This window comes from Alligator mississippiensis, chromosome 4 (assembly GCF_030867095.1).
Source record: "Alligator mississippiensis isolate rAllMis1 chromosome 4, rAllMis1, whole genome shotgun sequence".
In the NCBI taxonomy this organism is placed as follows: domain Eukaryota; kingdom Metazoa; phylum Chordata; order Crocodylia; family Alligatoridae; genus Alligator; species Alligator mississippiensis.
The window spans coordinates 231,950,713-231,964,362 of record NC_081827.1 but is presented as its reverse complement, the minus strand read 5'-3'; the positions used below and the strand labels follow the sequence as shown (position 1 = coordinate 231,964,362).

At 38.4% G+C, this 13,650-nt stretch overlaps 1 protein-coding gene across 7 annotated transcripts in view; it reads right to left on the bottom strand.

The window, feature by feature from the left end:
- GTDC1 (glycosyltransferase like domain containing 1) overlaps positions 1–13,650 on the bottom strand; it is a 302,948-nt gene that overhangs the window by 186,010 nt on the left and 103,288 nt on the right. For all 7 annotated transcript variants that reach the window (XM_059727401.1, XM_006266997.4, XM_019480237.2 and 4 more), the window contains one exon: positions 12,744–12,953. In XM_059727401.1, the coding sequence (XP_059583384.1) occupies positions 12,744–12,922 (179 nt within the window). In that variant the 5' untranslated portion in view covers positions 12,923–12,953. The remainder of the gene's footprint in view (positions 1–12,743; positions 12,954–13,650) is intronic.

Here is a 13,650-nt window from a genome sequence, read left to right as displayed (position 1 = left end):
AGAGGAATGCAAAGTTAAATAGAAATATTATAGTGCTATTAATGGTCTAGATTTGTCTTGTATATTGCTTTCAATTTTAACAGTTCGTATGGACCTTAGGAGTCAAAGAAAGACAGAAATCACAAGTGTTCAGAAATGGGCAAAAAAGTGATTAAAAGTATGTGAAAGTGCTCTGATGCATGGAAATAATATAGAAATTAGAACAATTCATTTCAGAAGGACTTTTTTCTTCCTACACAACATATGAATCAGTGAAACTCACTGCTACAGGATGTTATTAAAGTAAATAGATTAATAAGATGCTAAAAAGAATTAGATACATTATAAAATTATATCTATAGTTGTATTAGCTACAGTAAAATTAGACACGTTATTAGTTTTTATGATTCAAGACTTAAGCTGGCCACTAGCTGGTTTCAGAAAAAAAAATCATTCCATTTATTTTTATATCATTAGGGGCCTTATCAGAGTTTTACTCCTTTAATGAAGCATCTGGCATAAGCTACTACCACCTTAGGCCTGGTCTATTTCAGGAATATAGCTACATCACTATAATTCCATCGGTACTACCCTCCAAAGTAGATACACTACATGGGTTAAAACCACGACTTGCACCAAGGGAGTTTAGTCCATCCCATAACACTTCAGACAAGAGAGTTAACGATCTAGTAACTACCCTAAGAGACAATGGGTCTGTTCTGGTCTAACTATTCTAATGTCCCTTGGAGAATGATCCAAAACTCACTGAATTCAATTTTCCTTTACTTTAATTATTATTGGATCAGGTTGGTGTGTGCAGGGTGAAACAAAACAACGCCCTATCCCCCACAACACATATACAGTCTCACACACCCGTACCATCAAAAATGTGAATATCCCTCCAATACAGTTTTTTCCATTTGGTATGCATTTCATACAACACCTTTTCAATACATCTTCACAAAATTCAGCCAACCCTAATGTACTTACTAAGAAAGCTAGATATTTATGAAAATGGAATACAAAGTTGTTAGTCCAAATAATGCACATACTTTATAACTGTCAAAAATTGCAAGATTTAAATTTTATGTTAAAAATATTTGCAATCAGGAAAGAAGCAACACTGATGTAAAGATTCCAGAATATTTTTCTTATAGGATGCAAATTGAAAGATTTATTCCTTTTCTTCTGAAACATAAAATAAACTTTATTGATTGGCATGAGGATCAGAATGGAAAACTACCCCAACCTTTGCAACATAGTAAAGTGTATGTTTGTTACTTGAAAATTGAAACTTAATCTATGACTAATTCAAAAGTAAAGTATATACAAGACAACAGTTCAAGAGAATAGATAATATACCCATTAAAATCATAAATGTGGAAATACAGAATCACAATGAACAATTTCACTACATTTTACTGTTAACAACACTCCAGGTGGTGCATAATATTCATTTCGGACAAAAAAAAAAAAAAAGATTCCCCAAAGTACTCTAAAAACATAAAAAAAACACTAAAACATGCTACAACTTGGCAAAAAGAATTTCAGTTCTTATCATAAAATGTTTGTTGAATTTCAAAAATCTCATGCACCTCACCCAGATTGGCATTCCACATAAGTAAACTCTTTATATTCTACGATTGTTGAATTTATGTAATTTTTGTTCTCTTAACATGCCTGGCATCAATGTGCTCTAGATCCTGGCCTGTCAAATAATAGAAGACTTTCATAACCATGTAATCCTCAAGAAAAATTAAGGAGTTTACGCATCTTAATTTCAGGAAGCTAACATCAGTAACTATCCTCTTTCTAAGGCCACATAGACAATCTCATTCATTCATTTTCTGCTATGCAACTCAGATAAAATAAGGTATAACAAGAAATGAAAACTGGGATTAGCTAAATTAATTCTAGAAGATAAAATTAGCTGCAAAATCAGAAAATAATAAACCTAAATGCCTTTTTACAGGTGTCCCTAATTTTTCCACCCAGGGCCTGATTTTAATCTCACGTATGCCAGTTTTATACCAGAATAATTTCACTGACTTCAAAGGAGCTACTCCTGATTTATATCAATCTAAGATCAGTATCAGTCCTTTTTAATGACCACAATTATGAAAATGCTTAATAACAGTACTGCATTTAAAGATGGATGCATGTTGAACAAATTAAAGAACAAACTTTTTGGAGGGAAGTGTGTGGGGGTTATACAGAAAAATGTACAGAAAACCTGTCACTGTTAAAATGAATAGCTACCATCTGCCAGCATTTTATCTGAGGCAAAGTTGATTAATGCAAAGTGAATGTTTAAGATCATATTGCTGTCTGCCTGAATAAATTTCAGGTAGTTCTGTTTTAAAATTATTAGTCCTATCTTCTAACACAGTTTTGTTTTTTAATTTTCTGGTCAGGTTCTAAATCACCAGATGTAGGAATCCTTCCTAAAATATGATGTTTTACCAGGACACGAAGGGTCAAGACTTGCTTTTGGCTACTTTGTGCTACAGCAGAGCAGTTAACAGAGCAGCTGGGGATTCTACCTCCTTAGCAGATGTTGCAAAACTTTTTACACAGTCTCTCTCAATCATACTGAAAATTAAAATAGCAATTCTGAGCAGTCTAATTTTTGGTAGGGAACAAAAAGGATGATAATGTTTTATTAATCTCACTGAAATTAATACCGATAAATTCTTGGACCTCAATTCAGCCACTGGTCACAGTAGCTATTTTTATTTATACTATTTCAAAACTTTAAAAAAAAAACACTGATGACAAAAATTGTCAAATAAACAACAGAGTATTGTCCTTTGCAGTCTAATAATGATATTTGTTTATTATTAGAGTGCAATATTGTACATCAGTGCTCTTATAAAAACTTTATGGCAGTTCATATTTGCTCTTGGTTATTTGCCCTTACTTTGGCTTTCACTGACGAAATTTTCAGAAGAAATTTATTATAAAGTATTTGGATAGAAGTAATTTCATCCTTACAAAGCCCTGGTCACACCTAAGCCACGACTATAGCTCCAAGATGTAGCCACACCACAAGACACTCTCTACCTGATCTCTATCAGGATGAACTACACTCTCTCTGCACGTAAATGGATCAGTATTCATTATCCTAATGGGCTACTAGGGGACAACTGTTGTTTGAAATACATACTGTGTATGTAGTTCTGTAAAAACAAGTGAGTGATTCAATACTCATTAAAGGAGGAGAGTAAAAAGGAACTGATGTAGCTATGGGTAGAAAAGGCAGATACTGAATCGAGCACTCTCTTACACAACTCTCTCAAGGACTATACATTGTCAAACAGACCAATCAGTATTGTAATTTTGTGATGAGCATATAGAAAGGAGAACAAGAAACAAAACTTACTTTCTTTTCTGATGTAAAATGAGATTTGTATCCAAGTCTTCAAAGGAAAAAACTTAGTTCACTCCCAAAGGCCTCATATTTCAACAGTTCAAAATATGAAATATCAATCACGTACCAATTCCCCAGAAACTGAACTAAAAGTAGGCTGCACCACATGCAACACGAAATTGCAATTTTAATGTTTCTTCTGTTAAGCTTATACACTACAATAAACAAATAAGGATTATTGTGTGCCACAACCAGGGACCCCAATCTGAAATGTATAAAGAACTGCTTGACAGAAAACTGCTCAGCAATTCTAAACAAATGATCCGTGTGTATTACAGATGCAGTGAAGTCCAACATACTATCATTTTCGTGCCACATGCCATGCTGTTAGTAAACACACAGGTGCTAACTAATAGCATAAATTAAATTCTCTTAAATTTGCAACCCTGCCCCATAGGTTGCAGTGGAGCAGCTCAGCCTGCCAGTCGCTGCCGGTTTCTAGTGCCTGTCCTTCACAAGTCTCTAGGCTGCTCTGCCCTGACCCCCTCCCCTCTCCAACAGCCCCCTTAGCACAGGCTGGGAGACCCCAGAGAGGTGAGAGGTGACGGCATGGGAAGGGGAGCAGCCAGGGCAGGGGCAGGGGTGCCCCATAACAAGGGGTCTGTGGTGCTGCAGCTTGGGCTTGTGTAGCAGCCAGGGGGGCGAATCCATTGGGAGCAGTGCTCACCTCGTTCCTTTTAAAGCCTGCACAGCACTCCCCTTCCCCCTCCATAGGTTTTGTGCCGTTGCGATTGCTTAGAGCAGCAAATCGCAACCGCCTCAAGGGCGTTGTGGTGCCTTTTAAGGCCCCACATGCATCTGGGATCCACATGATTTGCCCCAGGATATGCATTAGTAGGAGGGTATGCCAGCATATTGAGGGAAGTTATTCTTCTCCTCTATTCAGTGCTGGATTACTGTGTCCCATTTTGCGGCCCCCACTACAGAAAGAATGTGGACAAATTGGAGAGCAATGAAAATGGTCCAGGGGCTGGGAGACATGACTAATGAGGAGGGGCCGAAGGAACTGGGTTTATTTAGTCTGGAGAAGACCAGATTGAGTGGAGACCTAATAGCAGCCTTCAGCTACCTGAAGGGGGGTTCAAAAGAAGATGGAGCTGGACTGTTGTCAGTGGTGGCAGATGACAGAACAAGGAGCAGTGGTCTCAAGTTGCAGCAGGGGAAGTATAGGTTAGATATTAGGCAAAACTCTCTCACAAGAATAGTACTAAAGCACTGGAACAAGTTACCCAGAGAGGTTGGAGACTCCATCCTTGGAGGTTATTAAGACCCAGCTACATGAAGCCTTGGCTGGGATGATATAGGTGGGGACAGTCCTGCTTTGAGCAGAAGGTTGAACTGGATGACCTCCTGAGGTCCAACCCTAATTTTCCATGATTCTATATAAGCTTATACCATATAATTATACAAAAACAATAACAAAAATTAAAAGTCCACCTTTTTATATTCGTATGTAATTTGGGGAAAAGATTTTCCTGTCACACATGGTTTATTACTATCTACCTATTAGTAGGGGGGCAAATTGTGGAGCCCACAAAAAAAAAATTAACTGTGGAAGTCTTCAATCACAGACATAATGGCTCTACTGTATACCAGGTACCAGCTACAAAATGCATGGGCACTACTACAGTGTGACATTCAGCAGTGCTTTGTTTCAGATAAAAAAAAATTAGAGTGCATGGAAATTATTGCATGTACTTTTTAACCTGAGCACAGAGGTCACAGACAGGGATGGATTCAGAGGAGGGTGCAGTGGCATAAGCATACCCCGCTTTCAGTCAACAGAGTAGCTGCCAGGGGCATTATTTTTTAAAGACCCCAAAGCAATTAAGAATTCCCCCCTCTTTCCTATGCGTAGCAGCAACTCCCTCCCCCCACATCTTTCCCCGCCTACAGCTGCCCTATAGTAGAAGAGAAAGAGAGGTGGGAGGGAGGAGGAAGCTGCAGAGCTACCCTGGTCTCCCTCCCTACCATCTTCCCAGTATCCCTGGGCAGCCTGGAAGTGGGAGGAGGAACAGGGAAGGGGACTTGCCCACTGCCACTGCTCTCTCTACCCAAGCTTGGTTCCATGTGCAGCCTGGATGGAGTGGGACAGGACCAGCTCTGGAGCACCTGCCCTGGCCCAGCTGGGAACAACATCAGCAGCCAAGCAGGAGGGAGAGGGGAGGGGGAGGGGAGAGGAGCGATCATGCCACTGAGTGGGAAGACTTTTATTTCCCCAAGAGACGTAAAGTCTGCTGCTCCTGTGGTGTTATCTGCCTGCTGACCCGGGGGAGGGGGGGGGAGGGAAGAGTTCAGAGCCTACTTACACACCCCCAATTTGGAAATCCTGGATCTGCCCATGATCAGAGATATTAATTTTTTTGCCCTGGCTTTTTCCAAGGATCAGGATCTATCTGCTAATAATAGAGCACAAAAGAAGGTATGTTCTGGACATAGAGTTCAAAGATGACTGAGATTAGAAACTGACAAACAGATGGTTACTTTTGATTTGAGACTTGAAAAAATAACCTGAAGCATGTACTTCTTAAAGGTGGTTTAGGTATGTGCAGAGATTGTCTTACCTGATCTACAATTACCTATCTTTCCTTAGCCATATTACTGTAGATTGGGAGTGGCCTGTGCACATTCACTGGTGCCAGGAGCCACACCATAAACCAACCTAAGAAAACTGGGAGGGGGGATGTGTGGGCAGGATCAGGGAGGGCTAACAGGTCCAGAGCAGGGGTTGGCAGGTCTACTGGGGGGTTGTCCATCTGGAGGTAGGAGGGGGATAAAAACAGCCCAGCTTGGGGGGGGGGGGGGGAGTAGTAGGAAGAGTGCAGCCCCAGAACTGGATCAAGCAGCTGCACTTTTCCAGGCCCCAGGCTGCATTCCAAATGTGTTTGGTAGATCAAGCTAACCTTAATTTCTCATCTTACTTAGTTCACCTCCACAAGCCCGATCTAACCTCCCTGAACATCTGTACAAATCGGCACTTACATAGACCTAACACTAGTTAGGTCAGGTCTTCATGCCACCCTTAGCTATCCAGTAAATATTAAGGAACCAAGCTGCTAAAGCTTATACCCATAAGTAATGCTGTGATTTCAATTAAACCTCTCATATACTGAGTTACCTGCATAACTATTTATAGGATTAGGAACTAAATGACACATTTCTAATAGAATATTTTGGAAATATTAGGCAGTAAAAAGCTTATTCTATAAAATGAGTTTTATTCTTATAGCAAGGTATTTGAAAACAGATTTGAAATGCCCAAAGGTCTAAGCATTACCCTTTATTGTCAAATATTCAAAATAAATATGTTGTTTTTATAAACAAAATTATGTACGCTCAGTCTATACATCCTTAGACTGCTTTATATGTTGCACATTACATTTATCAATTTTTTTCACAAATCCATTCATTAAAAATAATTGTTTTGCCCCTCTGTAAAAATGTAATAAGCATACAGTTTGTCTTTTAAAATACAGTTGTCAAGTTTCAAGGGGTATATATACTCTAGCATTTACCCTAGAGGTCTTTAAGGGCCAGAGTCTGTTACAAATAATATCTTTTATCCATATGAACAGTTACCTGGGGGGCAGTATAAAATGTTACACATTATTTTATTTATTTTTTTTAAAAGCTAGCAAAGCTATTAAAAACATAAACTTGAAGCTGCAGCACAACGTTTAACCCCTTTGTTCGCTAGATCCAGAATCTGGGCTAATAACTGTTTATGTATCTTTGAATTAACACCTTCTGTGTAGATGAAACTACTTGCAAAATGTGACAAAGGATTTTTCTCTTCCATTACACCATTTGTAAGGTTTCTTTTATTTTAAATATATAAGAGTTTGTTTTCTTTAAAGCAAAACAACAGAATTATCAGAAAAAAGCAGTGAACCAAACTTTGAACTTTTTCTTTGCGGAATAGTGTATGGGTCCATTATTTCCAATTTTTAAGATTTTGTTTTTAGATTAGAAATAAAATCTGTAATTAGCTATGTGATTACAATAGTTACCATATTATTTGAGGTGTTCTGATAAGGTTAATTTTCAAAATCCAGATAGCTAAACTCTACAATACATTTAATCAAAACCCCCTACTGAAATATATAATCAGCTACTTGGGACATGTGTGGTCCAGAAATCTAGGTACAGAATTGAACTAAAAATTAAATAAATAAATAAATAAAGGCAAGAGCAGGCTGTGTTTTGGCACTGCCAGGCAGAGACAAACCATTTCAAACTGTGAATCTCCTATAAAATTTCTTCTGTAATTAGTGTTGCTTCCTTGAAGGACTCAAAGTGATAAGAAGTTGGGAGACACAAAGAGAATGCCATGACCAAACATGTAACTACCAGATTGTGAGCCCTGGGTGGCGGCAGCACCAGCAGAAGGGGTTACGGTGGCTTCAGCAGCTCAGAACAATGGTGGTGGCCACTTTTTTTGTGCTCCCGCTATGCAAGTGCCCGAAGATGGTGCCCCGGTAGACTGAATCATAAAACACAAGACTGTTTTTCCAAAATGAAGAGAAGTGTTGCCCAGCAGGATAGTTACTCATGGTGTAAAGTGCTTGGAAAACGACTAACACGCTACATAAATGCCAAAACTTACTACATAAAGCTATTTGCCCTTTTACAGTATTTGCCGAACTCTAACTTAGAAGTTGGTTTAATAATTAAAAAAAAACAGAAAGAAAGTAGTAGCGGCCATATTGTAACATGCAATTCAGGCAAGTGCTCTATTTCTTGCACTTTATCTGCATCAAAGTTTCTGCCTGTATTTATGCAGGCACATGCAGATTTAAGCAAATTTAACTATAGATTGTGGGGTTTCAGCAGGTCCTACAGAGTTGCTTGCTTTTTCTGTCCTTGGTATAAAACCATACTTTTTGTTGAAGGTAAAAAGTTTGAAAGTATCCAGAATGCATGTTTCCTGTGCCCCCTCCTTGGAAAAAAAAAGGCAGCTTGCAGATGTAAAAAAAATAAAATATTAAAAAAAAAAAAACCCAAACCAACAGGGCTTTACTTTCAACTCGGGCATTCCCATGTCGAGCCCTGCACATGCCCAGAAGAGGCAGTGACTTAGTTGGACCTGGCTCACCTGATGTTTGTATAGATAGGGCACTTTAGTGGGGCTTTTTTGGTGCTTTTATCTGATAGATGATTAAATCAGCTTCAGATAAAAGTGTCAAAAAGCCCCGCTGAAGCACCCAATCTATTCAGAAGCTGTAGAGCCAGGTTGAAGTAATGTACTGCTTCTTCCAGTAAAGCGCATTTTGTTTTGTTTTGTTTTTTTAATGTCTGCAAGGAGCCAAAGGCATTATCTCCTTGATCCTCTCTGCACAATTATTGTTTTTTTATTTCTAGGTAATTCCCACAGTTTTTGTATAGAAACGCAAGATAAACATACCCATCAAGTCTTCCGGCTACATAATTTACAATTTCTTTTATGAAAAGCAAAGCTGTCTTCACTGCCTGTATCTGATACAGCTTTTAAAACTTCCTCAAGAGGCTACATGTCTGTTCTCTAATAACAAAGTATGAGCAACCGGTCACTGATGAAAATGACTGGTCACAACAGAGTTTCTGAATATGAACATCTCAGATTCTTGGGCTCATGTCATGCTCTGCTGAAAAAAATACTCTTTAAATTTTTACTTTTCTTATTTAACATTATCTGAGCACTAGCTGGCCTGCTTCCTTCCATGATTAACTACAGGAGTTTTATTTTCAGGAACATATATTAGGTGTTCATCAATATTGTAATATATATTATTAGTCCTATTTTAAACAAACATTTTGAACAGAAGATGCATCTTGAAAGACAAAGAAAAGTGAATGCTCAGTTAAAATGCACCTCTGCATTTGAAATACTTGCAACATTCCTGCTTCATCAAAAATACACTGTAACAAAATATTTATGAAATGTTATTTGATCTCGATCTAAAGAGATCTAAAGTAAAGTAATTTCTAATCCCGGGGTAAATCCCAAGCAACATACACAAATATGATGTTTGCCACAACCTCTCCAGAAATAAGAAATGTAAAGATGTAGCTCTAAATGCATATTTCTTGAAGATATACTGTGAGAATTCAGTCTTAACAAGTTGCCACAACATGGGAAGCAAATCTGAAATGGTTGTTTACATAGTAAGCAGCAAACTAGAAGTAAAAGATCAATGCTAATTTTAATCTGTGTTGTTGCCCAGTAGGAAAAAGTAGAGCCAACCTCATTAGATTGGCACTACTAATACATTTACACTTTCATTTAATGTAACAATACCTGAAACATTCAATTGAAAAGTAAACATAATAATACATTCAAGTAAAGCAGAAAGTCACTCTAATCAGGTTTCTTTCCACCAGTCGCATCAGTATGCGTCCCTAACCATTTTATCTTACATAAAAGGATACAATATATACCCTTTATAACACTGTATCTTTGTGAACTTTGACTCTTTGATTCTGTATGATCAAACAAAAACAGCAACAGCAGAGAAAATGCTTTCCCTTCTTCAAAATGCTCTATTGGTTAGTTCAAATTTATTTGTTGTCAGTAAAGGTTATATTTGCACATAAGCCTATGACAGATTGCAAGTTTGTTAACTTTGAGCGAGTTTTCAAGCTGCTGGTATTTTTTCTTAAGACGTAGGTTACTTGACAAATTGGAGTTAAGTTATCTTGGGTCAATGTAACTGTAAGTTAAACTAATGAGGTGTATGTCTGTGAGTGATGTCTGATTAGTTTAATACAGTTAGTGCTGGACAGCTTGGGCTGCTGACCTTGAAGGAACACAGATAACATTGTGATGCGTTGGAGGACGCAGTTGTGATGCAGGAGAAATTTACATAACAGTTTGTCATATATACTCCTCCAAAATAAAATTGTTGCAAAGGGAAAATAATGCATAACCCACACTCAAATGCCTCAGGCTAGAAAGAAGAAAAAAATTAGTTACAGGAATTTGGTTTAGGATAGCAACTTATTTGAAATGAAAAGCAACAGCAGACAGGGAAAAGGTATTTTTTTTATACATTAATGTTTTTCATATTCAAATCGTTGCTGAACTGTTGTGTTAGGTTACATATTATGTCACAACAAATCTGAATGCATTGCAAATCATGCCACATGACCTTCTGAAGCACAAGTTCTATGCTTGAAAAATCATTTTCATCTCCATCTGCGCGTACTACCTTTATTTGCTATAATTTGAAGTAGCAAATATTAGACCTAATTATCAATTGAGATCTGCTACCATATTCCCCTCTGTTTCCACAGGGTCCCTGCTGAAATTAATGTTATTTGATATAGGCAAGAGGGTCCCTGATAGCACATTCCAAGGTGGCATCAGGACTTTTCCCTATACTGTATTTTCTCACATACTGCACACACCCAAATAAGACCTGCACTTTATTTGGGGAAAGCAGAATGAAGGGAAAAAAGATTTTTTTCTAGTCACAGCTGAATGCTGGCTGAAGGGAACCTAACTGTAGCCAATGTGGCTGTGAGAGAGTTGACACTAGCTCTCACCCTGAAGAGTGAACTCTGTCCCTTTCCTCTCTAAGGCTGGCAGAAGGACAAGTATGGCAGCCATCTTGCAGTAGTATCTCCCTACTTTATAGAGAAAATACCCTCCCTGTTCTTCCATTTTTCTGTCCTAGAATAGAAAAATCAGTTTTCCCATTTAAGACACACCCTCCAATTCTGGAGGGCTGATTTTTGGGGGAAAGTTGTGTGTTGTATAGAAGTAAATATGTTAAGTATATTAAGTAATGGTAGTGAAATACCCATTCCACTGCTGACTCAATGATATTCTCTAGCTTGGATAGACTGAAATGTAAACTGCAGCATTCCATATATTACTGTTTATAGATTCATCCTACAGTACTTTAACTCATCTGGGATGTTGGATGATGGGCTGGTTTTAAGACAGTGGTTGAAAGCATTCATTATCTATTGACTGCTTGGATGAGGGCTCAGTCTAGGCCCTAACTTATAGACATTGCCAACATCCACATACACAATTGACCTCTAAGTTTGTAGTCACATTACAGAGTTCAAAAACTAAATAATCACCAAGACTGAACTACCCTCACATCTATTTAGGTCAACTTGTCCAGGGCATTCAGATTATTCAAGTTATACCACAGTACACAGTACCCTCTGGAATATGTTTTAGCTATGTTCTACCTTGGTGTTTCTCAGCCAGTCCTAGGGATAAGCCACCAGGGTGGATAAAGGTGGAATGATCAGCTGACAACCACATATTTCTGTGATTCCAGGCAGTGTCATATTGAGATGACAGGCTGTTTTTCATCTACCTAACTGGAAGCATCAGTTAGGTAGACAGATGGACAGGTCAACAAAATCTTGGCTGAAGCAGAGCTAAGTAGCACAAGTACAGTGATGTGTCAATGTTACTTCCATTCTGGAGCTAGTTCTGTAAGAAGATTGCAAGGGAAAGTAGGCTGTTGGGTTGTTCGTGCATTGGAGAGAGGTCAGCTGTGGTGCAGCAGGTGGAATTGAGGGGTAGGGGGGCTGTATGGAGGCCAGAGGTTAGCTGGTTCCCACTGTCTGTGGAACGAGCTTAGGACAAGGTGGTGGCCTCTGGGCTATGAGGTAAGGAGAGACAGGTTGCTGGGCTATGTACAAATGCTGAGGATGGTCCCTAGGATCAAAGAACAGAAAATCGCTGCTGTAAGTGATCTATGGAACAAAAGAACTTCAGTCTCAATTCGTCTATATCCTTTTCTCAGCTCTGAATTCACTTGATAAGTTTATAGGTAACACACACACACATGTACATGCGTGTGCGCACATATACACTCACACTTAGCAATACATTAGAACAGGTATGTCCGACTCCAGAGTGGCTGGGTACCACATGCCATGCAGGCCTCCCACTGCACTGATAGCACTCCCTCCCTAACATGCTGCGCACGCATCCCCTACTGTACCACCCCTGACTGTGCAAGCCTTCCCAAGCAATGATCTTCTTAAATCTCACTGGACACGCTGCACCATTCCCTGCTTATCCTAATGACTCCCAGCTTTCTTGACAAGACTGGCTGTTCTGTCTTAAAGGGACAGGCCATCCTGTTACACCTATATTAGCCCATATTAGATGGAGACTTCATAGCACTAGAAATACAGGACTTGTATTTTTTTTAAATTATGCTGGAAGTTTTTCATACAAACTCAAATATGAAAAGCTAGTAGATCAATATCTAATGTCAGTGTTTGTTTCCATATATGCATATTTTAGAAAATTTAGTTTTACAACTGTGGTTGAAGACCCTTGTCTATTTTGACCACTAAGGTTAGTCAAAACTCACTTTACCTGTAATTAGCATTAGCTGGCACAGTTTGCATGAAATAGAGGGCAGCAGTCCGTGCTCTCCAGTGCCATTTCTTTGCTGGCAATGTGTAGAGGACACATTCTTCTACCTCCTCCTGCAGAAGATCCACTAGCTGCTTGTGGGAACCACCATAAAAGGCTTCAATTAGAAGAATGCTCATTTATTTTAAGTTTTTCAAATGTATTTGGATTCTGAAAATGACAAAAAGAAAAATCAAAGTCCCTTTGTTAGTGAACGTTATATATATTTTAATCAAGTTAGACCTGTATAACTTAATCATTGTGTTTTATATTCAATAATACTTTAAACTAATACTAATACATTTATTTTTTAAGGCCAGCAATTAGAATGATGGTGAATTATTGCATCTATTAATAACATTCATAATTCACTAAAATTAGTCATCTTTACTGAAAAGTCACAATGAGCATAATTTATAAAATATACAGGTCTATACAAGAGCAATTCAAATACATTTTAGCTGAAAAGATTTCATACTAAAGGCAATCTGGAAGATGACTTAAAAGAAATGACTAGAGGCAGCCTGCAGATATCCAGTTTGAATCTTCCTCCAAGACTCTATACTTTAGGCTATTGGAGGTTGGGAGCATCACTAAAGTGACACACACAGACCCTAAAGGAGATATAAACCATATTACCCTTGAGTACTCCAAAATGGCTGAAGCAAAACAATATTGTACACTTGAAGCTATCACATTGCCACAGGGGCACTGACAAACAGGAAGTAAAACATGTCCAAAATGAAGGGAAAGATGAACGCCTTGTGACTGCTTCATGAGTCACAGTTTTGAGGTGGTAAAAAGATGCTTTACAGATGCTTTGGACAAAACCATTAAACAAGAAAGTAAAAAACAAAACCACAATTAG